The sequence below is a fragment of the Globicephala melas genome, chromosome 15 (assembly GCF_963455315.2).
Source record: "Globicephala melas chromosome 15, mGloMel1.2, whole genome shotgun sequence".
In the NCBI taxonomy this organism is placed as follows: domain Eukaryota; kingdom Metazoa; phylum Chordata; class Mammalia; order Artiodactyla; family Delphinidae; genus Globicephala; species Globicephala melas.
The window spans coordinates 3102982-3122892 of NC_083328.1; the positions used below are offsets into that span (position 1 = coordinate 3102982).

The 19911-nt window shown below is 62.3% G+C and overlaps 1 protein-coding gene across 1 annotated transcript in view; it reads left to right on the forward strand.

The window, feature by feature from the left end:
• SDK1 (sidekick cell adhesion molecule 1) overlaps positions 1-19911 on the forward strand; it is a 581111-nt gene that overhangs the window by 514068 nt on the left and 47132 nt on the right. The window contains exons 33-35 of the mRNA XM_060285242.1: positions 2245-2380; positions 3642-3701; positions 5709-5810. Coding sequence (XP_060141225.1) covers positions 2245-2380; positions 3642-3701; positions 5709-5810 — 298 coding nt within the window. The remainder of the gene's footprint in view (positions 1-2244; positions 2381-3641; positions 3702-5708; positions 5811-19911) is intronic.

Sequence of the window (19911 nt, forward strand, 5' to 3'; positions counted from 1 at the left end):
TGCAGCAGAGCCGCAGTGCAGCGCCCGGGCTCGAGGGAGCATGCGGCAGCTCTCGCTGGTGACAACGTGGTGACTCTGGCACGTACGCGAGCGTGTGCAGGGCCCCCTGTGTCTCGGGAACTACCCTTGCTGTCTGCGCTGTCCTGCTGGAGAGTTTGGGGAGCAGAGGAGCCTGCACTGTCCACATCCGCTTGGTTCCTGGGTTTGGGACTGAGTAGCAAGAAGTCACAGAGAAACAGACTCATCCGAACGTCCAGGTCCTCGTGGCGCCTGGGTTCAGGGACCAGGATTGAAGGGTGAGAGTTTGGACAGCAAAGCAGGCGGGTGTCCTGGGGCTGCCGTGACAGGTCACCGCAAACTGGGCGCCTTAGCACAACAGGGATCTACGCTCCCACAGTTCTGAAGGCCAGAGTCCAAGATCAAGGTGTCGGTTAACTCTGAAGACACAGGGAGGCACCCTCCCTGCTCTCCCCAGCTTCTGGTGGCCACGGCAGTCCTTGGTGCTCCTTGGCTTCTAGACGCGTCCCTCCACCTTCTGCCTGTGCCTCCACATGACGGCCTCCCTGTGTCCAAATGTCCTCATCTTATAAGAATCTTTGGGTCTCTTTATAGTCTCAGCATTTGTCAGATAATTGCTAGATTGTATATTGCCTCTTAGAATGTGCTTTGTCTTCATGGATCCATCACGTTGAACATTCAGGTGCCTGTGCGAATTAGCTATTATAACACCCGATGGCGTTCACAAGTCCAAAGTCTGCGATTGCGTTTGCAAGCAATTTCGCTGTCGGTGCCCTTCAAGCTGGAAGGCCGTCCTGTCGTCTTCGTGTCATTGGAAAGACCCAGAGAGGATTGGTTTAGGCGTTGGGTTTTTTTGGGGGGGGGGTGGGCGTGGGGGTTAGTCCCGCGCTTGTATTTGTGGGACTCAGGACTGCACACCTGCAAATGTTTGTGTAGCATCGGTTTCCAGACGTGTACCTGTAACTGCTGGGTTAAAAGGCAAGTGCGTTAAAGACTTAGACAAATAAAACGGAGTTGCCTGCAAGAAGCCGGTCACTTCCTCAGGGCCTCCCTACCACCGTGTGACCGCTTCCTAGCTTGATTACATCTGCAGAGACCCTGTTTCCAGACAAGGTCTCACGTCCACAGGTACCCGGGGTTAGGATGTCAGCATATCTCTTGGGGGGACACAGTTCAACCAACAACAGAGGGGCTTTCCTGCCAAAGCTGTGGCCTCCATTCAGGCACCAGGACGCTGTGTACCAAGGCGCAGTGGCATCACTTAGGCGGTGGCCTTGCAGAGTCACAGGAGTCCAGGGAGCGTCCCTGTCCCCGGGCAGGGCCTCGTGACCCCTCCAGCCAGGATCACGGGCGTGCTCTCGGCCCGTCTGTCTGCTCACAGTTTGGGAGGTTTGATCCTGTACTCGCTGAGGATCCCAGAGGGGAAACTGGACCCCGAAGCCCCTCAGACCGGGGTCGGTGCTGCGGCCTCACTGGGATTCCGTGTGGAACGAGACGACCTTTCTTCTCCTGACACATCTGTCAGCCACAGGGAAAGGGACAGCCGGCTGGGCCCTGCCTGACCAGGCGCTGCACCCAGTGTGGGTTTGCACGGGTCCTGGGCTTACACTCACGGGGCTCACATTCTCCCTCGAGCTAAGCCTCATCACCGAGCTACCCGTCACCTGGCTTCCACCGGGTTCTTAGGAGTCAGACGAGCCCCGCCGTCACGCGCTGACGCGGAAGAGGGAAGTGTGGCTTCCAGCCTGCGCCTGGGTCGGGCAGAGTGGGGGTGACCGGGCAGGCGGAGGGGTCGGTGAGGGTCCCAGTGAGACGGCCACAGCCTGGGTGGACAGAAGGGACAGGGACTGAGGGGACGGGGTGAGGCCAGCGGCGGACGATGCAGAGCCAGGCCACATCCCCGGTTCCCTTCAGGTCCTGGGTTGGCCCGCTACGGGCAGCGTCCTCGCCCGTCTGTGACCCGGGCCGTGGTCTCCGGCCTCAGCCCTGGGGCTCGGGGGTTTGGGCTGGACGTGGATGAGACGCCCGTGCCGCACTCCGGCCCCAGGAGCCCCAGGCTGCAGGGAGACAGCCGCAGAGCAGGCTCTGTCCCCGAGTTCCGTCATCGGTGTGACACCTGCCTGTTTCCTCGCAAACAGCTGAGGGCCCTCCGTGTGGACTGGCGAATCCCGCCTAGCCAGGCGGCCACACGTGAATCCAGGTCCCCTGACTGTGGTGTCTTTGCAGCCCCCGAGGGACGAGAGCCTGAACGGCCTCCTGCAGGGTTACAGGATCTACTACCGGGAGCTAGAGTACGAGGCGGCCTCGGCCACTGAGTCCAAGACGCTCAAGACCCCCTCCGCTCTGCGGGCCGAGCTCACAGGTGAGCCCTCTCCTCCCCCTGCACGGGCCCGGCAGCAGGGAGGTTCCTGTGACCACGGTGCATCCGCCCCCCAGGCCTGGGCCTCGGGGGCTGGAGGAGGTGCGGCTCTGCCCCCTCCCACCGCCGGTGCGCACGGCCCAGGGCGTGGTGAGGTGCCGTGAGCAGAGGCCCCCGGCCGCTGGGGGACCGGGGAGGCTGCCCGGAGGAGGATCCATCTGCGGTGACTGTCGGGGTAAAAGGGTGTCACCGAGGATGTGACGGGAAGCGGGGTACGCAGGGCCCAGCACAGCTCGGTGCGGGTAGGCAAGCAGGGCGGCAGGGGCTCGGGTGGGCCAGGGGTCATCCGGCCAGTGCAGGGCGTGTGCCGCGCGGGGCCGCCCCGAGTGGAGCAGGTTTGGGGTGCGCCGGGGCGGCTGCAGGGAGCCCCGGCTTCTGTCCCGGCTCATGTGTCTGCTCGCCTGCACCCCGCCAGACCCCTCCGCGGACTCTGGCAGTCCTTCCAGCAGCCGTTGAGGAAGCTCTGGAGCCGCTGGGCAGGCGCCGCGCTCCCCGCTCCTCTCTCCCTGGCGTCCCACACACTGTCAGAGGACATACTTGAGCCTTAACCCCTGCGCGCCGGCGTGGGGGCGGGCCGGCCAGGCCAGGGAGCCGGGGCCTGCTCTGCCGGGGCCTGCTCGGGCCCCACGTCTCGGCGAGGCTCACGCGTGCTATGGGCAGCTCCCGTGCTCCCTCCCCAGCCCACCTTCTGGGGCCTCGGGGCTGCAGCTCAGCCCCGGCCCCGCCAGGAGGACTGGCTCAGTCGTGGGCCCCAGTCTCAGCGTCACCCTGGGTGTCCTTTGCTGATGTCCAGACCGCAGCGAGCGTCTCCCTGGGCTGTGTCACAAAATCACATCCGTGGAATGAGAGGGTGCGGTGGGGTCTGCTCGTCCCCTTCAGCCCGGGGCTCTACCTGAGCGCAGGTAGCCCGACGAGGCGTTGCCCGGGAGACGCCGACCTCCATCTCCCCCTGTGCTGCTTCCGCTACCTCGCGCCAGATGCGAACTTGACCCGTTTAACCTGAGGGGTGAGCACACGCCACCCCCTCGCGGGCCGGGGGGCCTGGCAGGTTCTCCAGGCAGCGCGGGGGCCCCGGCGAGCGGACCCCTCCACGCGGGGCGTGGAGAGACTTCCCGGCCAGGCCCCGGCTCCGCGCTCGCAGCCCGTCACGCGAGAGCTGCTCCCTGTGCGCTGACCGCCTTTCTGCTCTGCTTGCCCCTAACAGCCCAGAGCAGCTTCCAGAGCGTGAACAGCAGCTCCACGTTAACGACATACGAGCTAATACGTAAGTGGCAGCGCCCTCAGCGGGAGCCGTGTGGCGGCGTGACCGCGAGCCGCCAGGCAGCGCCGCGTGGCCTCTCAGGGGCCCAGTGGAAGCAGCTTGGATTCGAGGCTCTCGTTTCTGGGGTCCCCCCTCAAACGCTGCTTCGCAGTATGCCGGAACCACCAGGGAGACAGGAAAGGAAACTTCTAGAAGCAGAGGCTGGGAGTGCGGGGTACCGGCAGCTGGTCTTCGAGTTTGGGACAGGAGGAAAGGCAGAGTGGGCAGATCTCCTCTCTGGCTCCTTCGACGTAGTTTTTAAGCCCCTTTCTTATTGTGGTAAAATACACGTAACACACAATTGCCGTCTTCACCATTTTTAAGGGTCCGGTTCAGGGGCATTAAGTGCATTCACACTGTTGGGCAACCCTCCCCACCGTCCGCCTCCAGAACTTTCTCATCTTCCCAGACTGAGACTCTGTCCCCGTGAAACACGGACGCCCCGTCCCCTCCCCCAGCCCTGGCCCCCACCCCCTACTTTCCACCGCTGTGACCCTGGCTCCTCCGGGGGGGACCTCACAGAAATGGAATCGCACAGCGTTGGTCCCTCTGTGCCTGCTGGGTTCGCTTCTAGTTTCACCCGTGCTGTAGCGTCGGGGTCTCCTTCCTTCTCAAGGCTGAGGGACCGTCCACCGCATGCACACACCCCATTTATTTATCCACCCGTCCTCCATTCCTCTTTAACCAAACTGCTTCCCCTCGGATTCCTGTCTGGGGATGGGTTTCAGCAACCAAGTGCAAGGCTAAGGGGCCCCGATGCGATTCACTCCAGCACAGAGAAGTGGCTGGATTAGAAAGAGGATAAGTGGGGGAGGGGGAGCCGGCCCTCCCCCGGCCCCAGGTGTGCGGGCACTGGCTGCCAGCCCGTGCTCTTTCATCCCGCCACCACCTGACCGACCTGGCAGCCGGGGCGGGGCTCACAGAGCTGTCCCACCTCCCCAGCGTCACCTCATCCGTCCGTCCGTCGTGTGCTCGCTCACCCCCCCCCACCGCCCCCTGGTTATTTCCTGGTCTCTCCGCCAAGTCCCTCCTGGGCCGGGTGCTCCCCCAGATGTGACCTCCCCGAGCAGCCAGATGAAGCGTCCAGCGCAGGCCCGGCCCCAGTGAGGAGGGCTCCCTCCCGGGGTCTCGTCCAGGCCCTCCAATCGTGGTTATGCAGTGCGGGAGGGGCGGCCCCGACCACGCAGCAGCGTCCACTCTGGTGTGTCTCCGTGGATTCCCAGGCCACACGAGTCCCGGGGTTGAGACGAAGCCTAGTTGTTTGTCTGGCAGCACGGCTGGACCACGTGGACAGAACCTTGACCATGAAATGTACACATATCGGCAAACAGAGGCCTTTGAGGTGTTAATGGCCGTGTCCTGGGAAGAAAATGACATGTGAATCCAGGCCCCGTAGCCAGGCACGAGCTCTGTACTAGCCAACGTGGTGAGAGACCTGACCTCTAAGCCAAAACATTCTGGAAGGTTCTCCCCGTTGCGTGGCTTTCCCGAGGCCCCAGGTGCGTGCCGGACCACCTGGGTGCATGGTTCCTGCAAATCGTGCCTCCCAGCGAGCGGCTAGCTCAGCAGAGGTGCCGCGGATCCGACCTCCAGGCCCTCCCTTGAAGGTGGTCAAGGTTCTGCCTGCCCTACTGGGCCAGGGTCTCACTCCGTCGGTTCCTACGCTTACGGAGAGATTCTGGACCAAAAGGCAAGCCCGGGTCAGGCCCTGTATCCTAGCTTCTTTCCCTCAGAAGACGAGCCTGCTGCCGCCTTCCCCTGAGCGCAGGATGGGTTGCGTCTTTGCCTCACGAGTGTCACTAATGCCGGGACAGAGGGTGGCAGGCCCCTCGCAGACCTCTCTCTGCAAGAAAGAGCTCTTCCCCCGCGTCTTCTCAAGGGGCACTGGTCCCTCAGCGTGGCTCATGGAGGGAGTTTTCTAAGAAAGGGAGGGGGTCCCGCCAGCTGACCCCTGTCCCCTGGCCCTTGCAGATCTGAAGAAATACCGGCGCTATGAAGTGGTCATGACAGCCTACAACGTCATCGGCGAGAGCCCGGCCAGCGCGCCCGTGGAGGTCTTCGTCGGCGAGGCCGGTAGGTCCCGCGTTTCCACCCCCAGCCCGGAGCTCAGGCGCCAGCAGCGTCCCCCTCGATGAAGGTCATTTTGCTGGTGGGGCAGGAGGCTTCCGGTCATGGCTGGAAAGAGGCCAAGGGCTGGGTGTCCCGACGGGGACAGCGGCCAGGTCTTGCTTTTGATATTCAGGGTGTTCAACGTCTGGATTTATCAGGACCTGCTCTAGGGGAGCGATGCTGTCGCCTCCATGGGAACCTAGGTGTGCGGGAACCTTCGTGTGTGGAGGGGGGATGTTTGTCAGCTGCCGTCTCTGGCTGGGCCGGGCAGTGGCCCCGGCACTGAGTCAGCCCGACCGTCTGTAACAGGCCCTTGCCAGGTCTCGAAAAGCCACGTGGATCCATGTTTGTACCCCTTTTAGGTGAGAGGTGGCCCTGGGTATGTTTCAAGGACCGTCCCTTCTGTGGGGCTAACCCACAGGGAGACGTCCTGTCCTGTGTGGAGGCCTTGCTGCGAGCTGTGCCGCCTGCCCTCTGGCCCACAGGGCGACCCCTCCCCCCGACGCCCACCGCCCCGCCGACGGCCGTCTCCTCTGAGCCTGACAGCTGGCCTGAGGGCTCTGCTCAGATCTGCTGGTGCGGAGTTGGGAGGGTGAAGGATTCTTGGAATCCCTCTGTGGACAGAGACCCAGGCTTGCCGGAGGACAGAGGGGTTCTGGTCACTCGGCCGGTGCACAGAACACATCAGGTGACCTTTTGCTATTTGGAGAGGTTATCGTCGTAAACCAATCAGCACTGAGGGCCTAACTCAGCAGGATTTTTCTGGACCGGTCCCACAGTATTTTCGTGTGAGCGAGGATAACCAAGTGCGCCACCAGGAGGTCGCATCGGCCTCTACACAAAAGTCTGTCTGGGGGGAGGTGGAGGTTCCTTGGAGCAGGTGGGGCAGGGGCCAAGCGTTCCAGGAGGACATGGGCCTGGCCACAGAAGAGCCCACGCGGGCAGACGGGGGACGTGGCAGGGAGGAGACATTTCAGGGAGGGGACGTGGCGCGTGCCATCCGTCAGAGCAGGAGCTCTGGGACCTCGCTGGGCATCAGTGCGGGCCTTCGTACCGCTGGGTTGAGGGGCGCACGGCCGGCCAGCTGCGACCTGCAGAGCTGACCCGCCCACCGCCAGCCTGCACTCCAGGGAAAGGACCCAGCCTGCGGGGGCCCAGGCACTCTGGACAGGGCCTCAGGCCCAGGACCAGAGCAGACGTCCAGAGAACAGGGCTGGAGCCCGGGCGGGAGACCCGGCCGGCACTGGGGCCGCAGCCAGCCAGCGGGCGACCGTGGGGTGTGCGCAGTTCATGGGTCTCGTTTGTTGTTCGTTTGTTTTGTGGTAAAGCACAGTTAACGTGAAACGTGCCGACCTCATCACTGGCAAGCGTCCAGCTCAGGGGCGTGAAGCACATTCACCTGTTGTGCGGCCACTGCCCGCCGTCTCCTCTGGGGTCCTTCATCTTCCCAAACAGGAGCCCCTCGCCCGTCAGCAGACCCTTCCCTCTCCCCTCCCCCCCGCCCCGGACGGCCTCTAATTTACTTTCTGTCTGTGAATTTGCCTAGTCTAGGTACTTCCTAGGCATGGACCCCCCACATTCGTCCTTTGCACCCGCCTCCTCTCACTCAGCGTGTTTTCTTGGTTCATCCGTGTTGGAGCAGGTGTCAGACTCTGTTTCTTCTCATGCAGTAGGCATGTTCACTGTGGGCAGACACCCCATTTTCTTTACCTGTGGGCCCATCAGTGGACACCTGGGTTGTTTCCACCTCTCGGGTTTGTGGTGGAGCCGCTGTGAACGCGGGTGGACCAGGTGTTTTTCCCAAGTGCTGAGCTGAGGCTGAGCCCGTGTGGCCTGGCCGTGATGCAGGGTGCTGGCCGCTCCCGCCCCCTCCACGGGGGCCCCTCTGCCAACACATACCTGCCCCCATGCGGACTCTCCCGGGGCGGGGGGGTCGCAGAGAGGGATGGAAGGAGGCTGTCCATCGGCTCTGCCACCGCGGCGTGGGCGGCAGCCTCCAAACAGACTCCATCAGGAACACGGAAAGCAGGGGCCGGGGCACAGAGGCGGATGTTCCGCCCTCAGCGCGTTGCTCTGCCGTCTGTGTTTACGCTGCAGAGAATGTTCTGAAAGGAGGATGCCAGTACTTCCAGCGTGGCTGCCAGTTACCCTTTGCCCTCCCAGTCTCCGCCTCTCACAGCCCAAGGGCCCCTTATAATGGTTTCGTTCCGATGCTGAGCAGTGCTGCTAACCAGGCCTGCAGAAAATAAAGTTTACTGGGGCCAATTTCCACTCACCTGGCCAGACGCTTCATCATGTCGCAGACTGGTCGGCATGAAACACTCAGACTTGTGTGAAAACAGCCTGGAAACAACACGGTTTCCCGAGTTAGGCTGCCCTGAGCATCTGAGTGTCGGCTCGGCCGGTTTCCGGCTGTGGGATGTGGGGCCAGTTACTTCACCTCTCTGAGCCCTGGCCCTGAGGACCGTGGTGCAGAGGGGAAAGCTTTGGGCTAGGAGTGAGGAGACTGGGGTCCTTGTCCCAACTCTGCCCCCAACTTGCCTGTCCCACCTGCAGGATAAATGTCCAGGACATGCCTGGACTGGTCAGTCAGTAAGTGGTGAGTGAATGACTGAGATCCTGTGTGGTTACTGGATTGGTCTGGCCCATCTACAGAACAATGAGAGGTTGAGAGTTAATGATCTTTGGGTCCCCTCCAGTCCAAATGTGTAATATTTAAATCCTTTTAACCTCAGAGAGAAGGCGTAATCTTTAGGAGATTTCTCATTGAGATTGATTTCTGAGTCCAGGCATTTCAAATTGGTAAAAATAATACATTAGTAAGGACTCCAGTTTGCAAGAGAGAGAAACCCAAACAGCTTAAACGGAAAAAATCAATTATCAATTCACATAACAGAAGAGTTGAAGAGCCTGGGTACAGCTTCAGGCATGGCTGGATCCAGCACCCTAACAGGCTGGTCCCACGTCCCCTCTTGGTTGCACTATCCTCTCAGCTCACTCCTGTCTGGGGCGGGCTCTTCATCAAGGTGGCCCTGTAGCTTCAGGCGGCAGAAAGAGAGTTTCCTTTTTCTACGGTGCCTCCAGTGGCAGTCCACTGGCCCCCGTTAGCCTGCCTTACACGCCCATCTGCTGCAGCCAATGGCCTGAGGTCCCAAAGCCAGGGGATGATGTCATCTCTACCTGGACCACATGGACCGAATGGGAGGAAGGATCCCCAGATCCCCAGGGGAGATCTGAATGCTGCTGCCAGAAGGGGACTGGGTGTTTGCTCAGCTGTCAGTGCGGCACTCATGGCAGAGTTTTCCAAGGGGCCAGAGCTGCTTCTGGGAGATGTGTCTGTGGGTTCCTCAGCAGGACTGCTGTGCCAGTCACCCCCGCCCCTGCCCCTGTGAAACCTCCAGGCCGAGCTCTGTGTTCTCGGGGTTCTACAGCTGAAAGGAGCCCATATCCTGGCCTTCAGGACACTTACTACTGGAGGACAAGCCCCACCTTCAGGATAAGGCTGTCTTCCTGCCTGGGACACGTCTGTGGTTCCAGACCTCCCAGACTGCTCCCCCGGAACATACGCCATCCCACCCACACCGCGCTGCATCTGCCCGGAACCCCTGCTCTTCACTCCAGTCCCTGGAAGACCCTCCAATCTTCCGCTCAGCCCACCTTCAAGGCCAGCCCCTCAAGGCCTGGCCGCCCTGTCCCCGGCCTGGGCAGAACTAGGGACCCCTCTGCTCCGGAACACGCCACCCGTTCTGCTCTCTGCACCTCCTGTCTGTGATGCAAAGACGCCTCTGATTCACCCCAGTGTCCAGGGTACTCGGGGCTTTCTGGTTGCCTGGAGCACTGCAAACACTGTAATGTTGGGGGAGTGAAGGTGGGGGAGAGCAGATTTGGACAGGAAGGAGGGGAGCCACGCAGCCTGCCCGACCCCCCGGGGCCCGGGGAGGGGAGGGGAGACCCCTGAGGGAGGAGACCCCCAGGGCCCGGGGAGGTGAGGGGAGACCCCAGAGGGAGGAGACCCCCAGGGCCCGGGGAGGTGAGGGGAGACCCCAGAGGGAGGAGACCCCCAGGGCCCAGGGAGGTGAGGGGAGACCCCAGGGGGAGGAAACCCCAGAGGGTAGGAGACCCCCAGGGCCCGGGGAGGTGAGGGGAGACCCCAGAGGGAGGAGACCCCCTGGGGCCCGGGGAGGTGAGGGGAGACCCCAGAGGGAGGAGACCCCCGGGGCCCAGGGAGGTGAGGGGAGACCCCAGAGGGAGGAGACCCCCGGGGCCCAGGGAGGTGAGGGGAGACCCCCCGAGGGAGGACACCCCCGAGGGAGGAGACCCCCAGGGCCCAGGGAGGTGAGGGGAGACCCCAGAGGGAGGAAACCCCAGAGGGTAGGAGACCCCCGGGGCCCGGGGAGGTGAGGGGAGAGCCCAGAGGGAGGAGACCCCCAGGGCCCGGGGAGGTGAGGGGAGACCCCAGAGGGAGGAGACCCCCAGGGCCCGGGGAGGTGAGGGGAGACCCCAGAGGGAGGAAACCCCCAGGGCCCAGGGAGGTGAGGGGAGACCCCAGAGGGAGGAGACCCCCGGGGCCCAGGGAGGTGAGGGGAGACCCCAGGGGGAGGAAACCCCAGAGGGTAGGAGACCCCCGGGGCCCGGGGAGGTGAGGGGAGACCCCAGAGGGAGGAGACCCCCAGGGCCCAGGGAGGTGAGGGGAGACCCCAGAGGGAGGAGACCCCCGGGGCCCGGGGAGGTGAGGGGAGACCCCAGAGGGAGGAGACCCCCGGGGCCCGGGGAGGTGAGGGGAGACCCCAGAGGGAGGAAACCCCAGAGGGTAGGAGACCCCCAGGGCCCGGGGAGGTGAGGGGAGACCCCAGAGGGAGGAGACCCCCTGGGGCCCGGGGAGGTGAGGGGAGACCCCAGAGGGAGGAGACCCCCAGGGCCCAGGGAGGTGAGGGGAGACCCCAGAGGGAGGAGACCCCCGGGGCCCAGGGAGGTGAGGGGAGACCCCCCGAGGGAGGACACCCCCGAGGGAGGAGACCCCCAGGGCCCAGGGAGGTGAGGGGAGACCCCAGAGGGAGGAAACCCCAGAGGGTAGGAGACCCCCGGGGCCCGGGGAGGTGAGGGGAGAGCCCAGAGGGAGGAGACCCCCAGGGCCCGGGGAGGTGAGGGGAGACCCCAGAGGGAGGAGACCCCCAGGGCCCGGGGAGGTGAGGGGAGACCCCAGAGGGAGGAAACCCCCAGGGCCCAGGGAGGTGAGGGGAGACCCCAGAGGGAGGAGACCCCCGGGGCCCAGGGAGGTGAGGGGAGACCCCAGGGGGAGGAAACCCCAGAGGGTAGGAGACCCCCGGGGCCCGGGGAGGTGAGGGGAGACCCCAGAGGGAGGAGACCCCCAGGGCCCAGGGAGGTGAGGGGAGACCCCAGAGGGAGGAGACCCCCGGGGCCCGGGGAGGTGAGGGGAGACCCCAGAGGGAGGAAACCCCAGAGGGTAGGAGACCCCCAGGGCCCGGGGAGGTGAGGGGAGACCCCAGAGGGAGGAGACCCCCTGGGGCCCGGGGAGGTGAGGGGAGACCCCAGAGGGAGGAGACCCCCTGGGGCCCGGGGAGGTGAGGGGAGACCCCAGAGGGAGGGATCCTGCCCGAGGCGCCTACAGCCCCAGCTCCCGCCTGCCCTGCAGCCTCTGCCCTTTCAGGGGGCCTGGTGGCTGAGAATCCCCAGGGGCTCTGACACCACGAGGGGCCCTGACAGCAGCAGAGCAGACCCAGCCCCTCCTAACAAAGCCTGAGGCTCTGACCTGACGCCCATACGCACCTGACATTCACAGACTGTCGCGGGACCAGGGCTGCGGGTCTGGGGTGTAGGGAGGGGGAGCTCCGCACAGCCCAGCAAAGCGTGCGTGTCTCCGTGGCCCGGTGTGCGGCTGCGTGGCTGCGTCGGGCTCCAGCTCTCGCTGGACACACGGGAAGGGGGTCCGGGGGCCACGGCGGGCTGCTAGTGGGGGTGCCTGTGTGCGAGCCTCACAGGGAAACAGCCTCGCTCCAGAGGGGGAGACCCAGGCCAGTCTCGGCCATCACCTTCCTGCCGTGGGAAGTCACCATCACAAAGGTCCCCATGCAGGGACTTTGGCATTGCGCCGGCCTATCTCTCCCTTTGCATCTCTTGCTGGAGTCGGTGGGTCCCTCGGTGCAGGTCTGAGCCACAGGCTGCAGTTTCCTTGTGTTGTTCTGTGATCCCAGATGTCGCAACAGCTCACCCCTGATTAGACCCGGGGCCGAGGTCCGCCCTGTCCCTGACCCAACAGGAGGAAGAACGTTGTTGGTTCTTCAGTGAAGGAGCCAGGGCTCGCTCCGCGTCCAGTGGGCCGTGCCCATGAAAGCTCAGGTCGGCGGTGAGGCGTCTGCAGCCCCCGACCCGGGGCCACGGGGCCCGGAGGTGGAGTGGGTGCAGAGTTCGCCCGTCCCCTCGCCGTGCCGGGGAGAATAGCAAGATACCGCTGGGCCTTTGCCGCCCCTCCGGGCTCTCTCCCCTGCACCCCTGGCCCCAGGATGCCTGCTCTGAGGCCCGCGTGGGGAAGGAGACACCGAGCCCAGCGTCCGCGTTGGTTTTCAAGCGCCCTGCAAGCGCAGTGGGGGCGGGGTAACAGGAGCAGATGCGCTGAGAACTCGGGGTGCCCCCGGGACTAGGCCAGTAGAGCAGTCAGACGCGGCCCGGGGGGCGGGGAAGAGGGGAAGCGGCCGGCGCTGCGAGCGCCTCGTTAACGCTGGGACAGAGGGCGGGGCAGGGCCCCCGGGGTGAGCGGGCCCCCAGGCCCCTCCTCTGGAGCCACCCTCCACCCGTCCTCCATGCCCCGCTGGACTGACCCTTCCTGGGCCCGAACCCCACCCCGTCGCTTTTCCGGTTCCTCCCCTCAGTGCATCCCCGTGTCTGTAGGGAAGCACGATGTGCTCCCGAGAGGGGCCCATGGGAGCCTCCGGCCCCGCCCCAGTCTGCCCCTCAGCAGCACCTCAGCTGCACCAGGCCCACCCTGCATTCTTCCCGCCACGGTGGGGTCAGCCCCTCCCCCAAACCCGGGCATCGCTCTCACGCTCCCCGGGCTCCCCACGTCGCCCTGCCTGGGTTCCGGCCTTCCCTAGCAGGCACGGGAGCCCAGGAAGCACTGGTAGAGAAATGACACTATTCATAACTTTACTTCCGTCAATGTAGGAAGGTTATAGAGAACATTCTAACGCATAGCTCTTTACTTGGAAAGGATCGCAAACGCCACACCATTCGGAGTCCACGTCCTCGGCCGGAGCCTCCAGAGAACCCCGCGGTTCACCCGACCGCTGGCTCGCAGCCCACCCCTCGCTAGGCCCCTGAAGGCGGGGAGACCCCAGTCCTGCCCCGGACGAGGGCGCCCTCTGGGCAGAAGGGAAATGGCCTCCCATGGGTCCTGGAAGGGGCTGAGGCCATCCAGGGTCAAGCCACACGGGGCGGGCCTCTGGGTGTCACAGAGCTTGGGGCGGACAGGAGCGGGGCTGCAGCTGAGCTTCGCAGGCAGAGTGGACGCTGGATCGTCCACACCAAGGAGGCACCGCCTCCATGTGGGCAGCTAGGGAGACGGCCACCCAGGGTCGGTATTGACGCTGCCCGCTGGGCTCCAGACGTGCCGTGACCCTGTGTCTCACCCCAAACACTGGCCCAGCTCTTGCCTCTCCTTCCCAGTCAAGCTCTTCGTGAGAGAACCTGCTTGCTTTCGTTTGTCTTATGTTGTTTAACTTGGGGAAATGAGGGAAGTTTCAAGTAGACAGACTAGGATACAGAGGCTGAGCGCTCAACCACCAGGCACCACGACCATCTTCCCCCGTCTCGCCACCCACCTGCGTCTCTGCTCCCCTGTTCCCAGACGCGTGTCTGGCCCTTTATGGAAAGCTTCCCAACTCTGCCCTTGGGAAGTAGCTTGGGCCCTAGAGTCAGCAGACCCAAGTTCAAATCTAGTCCGTCCTGGGACAAGTGACTTAACTCCTCTACGCCTCAGTTTTCTAAGGGGGAAAATGAGAATAAGATCCTTTCCCTACAGCTTGAATTTTGTGCATACAAACCACGTGGGATGCAGTTGGTTAATTAGGGGCCGTGAGTTGCGTTATGCGGACCAGGTCGGCTACAATACGGTCGTGGTCTGTCAGGACCTGGATCTTGCCGTGATGGGAAACTCACTCTACAGGCAAAGAGGAAAAAAAGAAAACCCACCACAGTCGCAAGCAACGTAGCTGGTTTGCTTGAGCGGCTTCTAACTTTGCGTCTCGCGACGGCGGTAGCAGTGATGAAGCTGATAAGATGGTGTGAGCGGTGGTGATGATGGGAAAGCAAAGGTCATTGCTGGATGAAACCAAATGCTGGATTTGCTCGCCACTAACCTTTATCACGGAAACATCTGTAGGAAAAATGTGCTTGTTCTTATGAGTCTGGAGCTCTCTGGCCTCCACCTCGTTTCAGATTGAAACCACTGTTTTTTTTTAAATACTCTTTGGACACTCGGAGTCCTAGGGCTGCCGCTGCCTGGTCCGCAGCTGGAGCACCCCTAATTCTGTCCACACGTGTGAACGTGCTCTGTCAGAGCTAAGAGCCCTCGTTAACTCACCCCGTCCTTGGTCCGAGGCACCTGTAATCAGAACCGCTCCAGCTCCTGCACTGCTCCAGAGCTCTGCAGTTCTGCCAGGATGTCCAGCAGTGGAAAGGCCGGGAGCTTACCCTAGGTTTCCTGTGCAAACTCATGGGGCCAAGGCCACAGCTGGGTCTGGGCTGGTTAAGAGGACATGTTGGCCTTAACAGAGGGTGTTTCGCTGGAACACCATGAAATCCTGCATTTACAACAGGGGCCGCACCAAACTCCAGCCAGCCCCTGGCAGCCCAGAGCGTGCGGTCTGGCCTTGGGCTGGGTGCTTTCCCTGAGGAGCTCACACTGGTCGGGGTGTATTAGTCATCTGCTGCTGGGTAACAAATTGTCCCAACATAGCTGCTCAGACAGCACACACCTGCTACCTCGCAGAGTCTGTGGGTCAGGAATCCAGGCTCAACTTAGCTGGGTCCTCTACCTTGGGCTCTCACAAGGTGTCGCCAGGCCTGCAGCGCTGTCCAAGGGCTTGACCAGGGAGGGCCCCTTTCTGAGCTCACGGGTGCTTGTGCACAGGACCCCGTTTCCTGGGCTGATGGGCAGAGGCCTCCCCGAGGTCCTCGCCTGGCCACCTCTCCGTGGAGCGTCACCATACGGGCTGGCTTCCTTAGAGGGAGCCAGGAGGGAGCACCAGCAGGAGGGGCAGCTCAGGCTCCCTGACCTGCCTGCAGGAGACTGCCCACCCCACCGCGTCTGCCATATCCTATGTGTCAGAAGGATCGCGTGAGGCTGTGAGCACCGGGAGTGGGGTCCCTGGAGCTGCGACCAGGATCCATGGTGACACACCTGGGCTGCTCTCGGTTCATACGGGAACCACCAGGGAGACGGACATCTACACGCGTCAGCATGTGGTGACTCGATTACCTACCGTCTCTACGGGGACAGAGCCCGCACAGAGCAGTGCCCTAGGTGCCCAGCGCCCAGATAAGCCCTCGGGCGATTATCAGGACAGAGAAGTCACCTCGGGGACGAGCTTGGGGCCACCACGCCCCCCTGGCCGGGCCTTGCTCTGCTCTCACGCCACCCATTTCGTTTCAGCTCGAAAACCCTTTACGTCTGGTATTTTCTCCAATCTTACAAACAATGGAACTGCAGCGCAGAGATCGAGCGGAGTCCCAAGTCCCACCAGCTGAGCCCAGACCTTCAACTCGCCAGCCAGGGCCTCTTCCACCGCCTCCCAGCTATGTTTTCTGTAGCCTGGGGTACACGGCATTGAGTTTTTTGAAAATAGTTTTTGTGACCAGTTTGCTGATTCTTCTTGCTAAGCTTCCTTGGAGTTGTTTTTGGTCCTGGCTCAGCAGTGAGGTGATGGACGACATGCTGGGGGCCGGAGCTCGGAGGGGAGGACGGCAGCAGCGGGGAGACGTGCTGGTCCGAGGGGGCTGCTCCAGGAACCCAGGCACGGCACGTGGGGCCGAATTCCCTGCCCCCACTACCCATCCCCCCCACCCACTACCCCTGCCCCGGCCCCAGGAATTCCCCTGGGAGGGAGGGAGGGAGCGAGGCTCAGAGCCAGGCTGCCTGGGTTTGTACGGCCAGATCCACACGGTTGCTGAGTGTGTGGCCTCGGGCAGGTTCCCAGATCTCTCTGGGCCTTAGTGTTTCCATCTGTGTAATGGGCAGTGACTTGTACCCACCTCCCCAGGTTATGAGGATGAAGTGAGGCCAGATGAAGGGTTTGCAAGAGATGCCTGATCCCCTGGTATGAAGGGCGCACCGTCGATACCGGCCTCAGTGCTGTTCACACCCCACTGACGGGTCCCTGCGTTAACCGGAAGTTAAAGCAGACGTTAGCACCACTGTATTTGTCTCCACGAGTCCTGGGGGTGCTGGAGAAGTGGGGGCTGTCGGTTGAGAGAAGGGTGGTGCGTGTCCCTCATGTGCGTTACAGATTTATCAGATATGATCTCACTTTGTCTGTCGTAAGCTCTGTTAAAAATTACTTTGTAGTGTCAGTGGAAATGCTCATTTACGGGCCTGACTTCCTGCGGGCGGGGCTCACAGCTGCCCGGCGTCCTGGGTGACCAGGCATTGGACATCCCGTTTGGTGGCAGCAGTGACTCACGGCCTTCTTCTGGAGGAGGAGGGGCTGCACGCCTGCCCGGACGTGGCTCCTTCCTGGATCCTAGCGATCTGCCCCTCCTTCCTTCCTGGGCCGAGTCGCTGCTTGTCCCTCGGGGCCGAAGCCCCGCCACCCATGCAAACCTCCTTTATGGACTGAGGGGGCCCAGAGGCCACACAGTTACCCACACCTGGAGTCCCTCCCCGCCGGTTATCCCTGCTTAGGGGAACAGATGTGTTGGCAAAGTTTGCTGAGAAGGTGAAAATACATTCGAGAATTGTTTCCTACTCACTTTTTTTTTTTTTTTTTTTGTGGTACGCAGGCCTCTCACTGTTTTTGCCTCTCCCGTTGCGGAGCACAGGCTCCGGACGCGCAGGCTCAGCGGCCATGGCTCACGGGCCCAGCCGCTCCGCGGCATGTGGGATCTTCCCGGACCGGGGCACGAACCCATGTCCCCTGCATCGGCAGGTGGACTCTCAACCACTGCGCCACCAGGGAAGCCCCTCGTACTCATTTTGACAGGAAGTGAGAAACAGTGTTTGACCAGAGAAATATTGGTGTAATTAAAGTGAACTGATGAATGTACAATTTTTGAAAGATCACGTAAAGAAATTCTTATTTCCTTATATTAAAACATTAACAGTGATCCTCAGATTATCAGTTAAAAACTTGCTCTACCCAAGTAATAAATCACGGGCTTACAAAGAGGGAAAGTCAAAACCGAGCATGGTCTGGCCTGGTCCAGCAGCAGCAGTTCCAGCCCCCAGACGCCCGTCAGTCCTGACGCCGGCAGCCGCCCCGCCCCGCAGCTCTCCACTGCTCCATCCCCGCCTCCCCGGCCCACGGCCCCGTGTGAAATCCCCCCCATTCCTGAAGAGCCAGCTGGGTGTTCTGTTTCCAGGAAGGCCCCACGTCCCCCAGCCACAGCGGTAACCCGTCGTGGCCCTTTGACCCTGTCCTCACTTTCTGCCTGGTGCTGTGACTGCTGTGAATTATGTCTCCTGTTGAACCTGTCCTGCCCATCCTCGTGTCCACTCGCCCCGCAAGCTAAGCTGAGGGCCTGGTTGATGTCCAGGAAAACGTCAGCGAAGTTGCTCCGTGGCGACAAATCACCCCCAAGTCTCGGCGCCTGAAACGCCCCGTGTTTCCTCTCACGCGTCCCTGTCCTTTACGGTCAGCTACGCCTCTTGTGCTCCCAGACACAGATGGGGATCTGGGGGCCCCGCTGGTCTGGGGGTGGGGAGAGGTCGGCACCGTGGAACGCTCTGGAAGCTCCTGCTGGGAAGTGCCCTGCATGTAACTACTGCTCCCCCGTCGTCGGCCAGGCCGGTGTCGGAGGCATGCAGCTCCCTCGGGGGGGACTCTGCAGGGTGGGTGGGCGCCCCCTGCCGCGCCACGGGGGCAGAGTGAGCGGGCGAGCAGGGGCCGGATGGTGAACGGTCCCAGCCGAGCCACTGACAAGCCCCTGCCCTCCAGCTTCGGCTGTTTACCAAATGCCTTTGAGGCGTTGTTTCCTCTCCTTGCCGTGGTTCAGCACATGGGTGCCTGTCCAGCTGCCTCCCTGGAGCAGAGGTTCTGAAAAGTTGACGTGGGAGGCCCCGATGAGCCCACGGCCGCCCAGGGTCTGCGGGACGCAGAGCCAGGAGCCCGTGGGCCAGCGCTCCCTGTCAGCAGGAAGTCTACACCGGGTCAGGGCAGCCACCGTGTATCCCTGATGCCTGGTGGCCACGTCGGGGCCGAGCAAGCCGGCCAAAGTGCTGCCCTCCCTGCTCCGTGGGTCCCGCCCGCCGAGTCCAGCCCACAGCACCCAGCTGTGCAGGGCCTCTCCCAGCGCTCAGCCAGAATCCCAGAAGAATCCAGAAATCGCTGGGATTCCACTACTGCTGTCAGGTGCAAGGAGCCCCCAGAAGTCCAGGAAGCTTCTCTATCACTGCCCTGCCCGGACCTCTCTCCGGGGCTGGGGTGGCGGGAGCGATCCCTCAAGGCCGGTGGATGACAGCTGTGGGAAAGCGTCGTCTGCCTGGGCCGAGACGCCGGATGGAGAGAATCTCCGCTCTGTGCCCTAACCCTGCACCCGCCCTCCAGCGCTGTCCGTGGGCCATCTGCGTATCAGCAAACGCCAGGGACTGCCAGGCCAGGCCAGCGTGCTTTTAAAAACGAATTTCATGCATTTTAACACAGCATTCTGAGCCGATGTTCGCGAGCACCGTACTCCACAGATGCTAAGGTTGGAGAACAAGGGGCTCGCGATCCATCAGACGCTCCATTGGTTTCCAAACTGAGCACCTTCCTGACAGGAAAGGATTGCGCTGGGGGTGTAGACAGACGGCCTTCCTGCACGTCAGGGGCTCCCGTCAGGGTGGAGACCCTGAGGATCTCAGGAACCAAAAAAATAAGTCCTGAAACTGGCGTGCTTTGCTCGATGTTCACCTGGGTTTCTCCCTCCCCTGCTGTGTTAGCATCACAAAAGGCCTTGTCACCTGCAGCATTCTTTTGGCAGGAAGGGGCTGTGCTGTAGGACAGCTGGGGGGCATGGAGACAGCTCAGCCTGGGGACAGCAGCGCCTGGGGCTCAGCCGCCCGGGACGGGACCAGGGGTGGCGGTGGAGGGAGGCTTTGTCCAGCCCGTGTCGACCCCAGTGCCGTCGTGGGCCCTGGGCTTGGCTGTGCTTGGAGAGGGAAACTTGGGGGACTGGGGCGGCCACGCACAGATGGTCCTAACCCGCCACCAGGGTAATGGCTGTGCTCCATTTTGCCTTTCGCGTTTTAATCGTACGACAGTGATTTTGTGATAGAGTCGCCCATGGCAAACACGCAGAAGACATTAACTTTATTTATGTTTTGGATTATTAATGTGGCTGTTAAAATTCCTCCGGTTAGTTTTGATTGAATTGTTTTTTTGTGCGATTCTGTTGTTTAATGGGGCGGTAAATAAGCATTTCTGATAATGAGGCTGAGCGTCTGTCACAGCCACCTGGTGGGGGCTATTAACATTTCCATTAGTGGCGGGTGGGCAGTGACAATACAGGAGCCACGCGGTTAGAGCAGAATAAACAGTCGGTGTCAGGCTGAGTGGGCGTTAATTACTATTTTATTCTGCACTGGTGGTGGGGAAGCAGGGAGGGGTAGAAGCGGGGGAGGGGCGCCTCAAGGAGGTCATCCTCTCCCCAGGAGGCCTCTCCAGAGAGACTGTGAGCTGGGCGGTCTCCCTCCGGCGCTGACCGCTGACGCGTGGTCCTTTCCATTCATGGCCCTAAATAGACTCGAGTCAAGAGGCAGCACCCTGGCCGCAGGCAGGGCCGTGGAACGTGAGGGTGCTGGGTTGGCGCCCTGGCCCTGCAGCAATGTCCCCGACAGCTCCATGGAGCTCCCCAG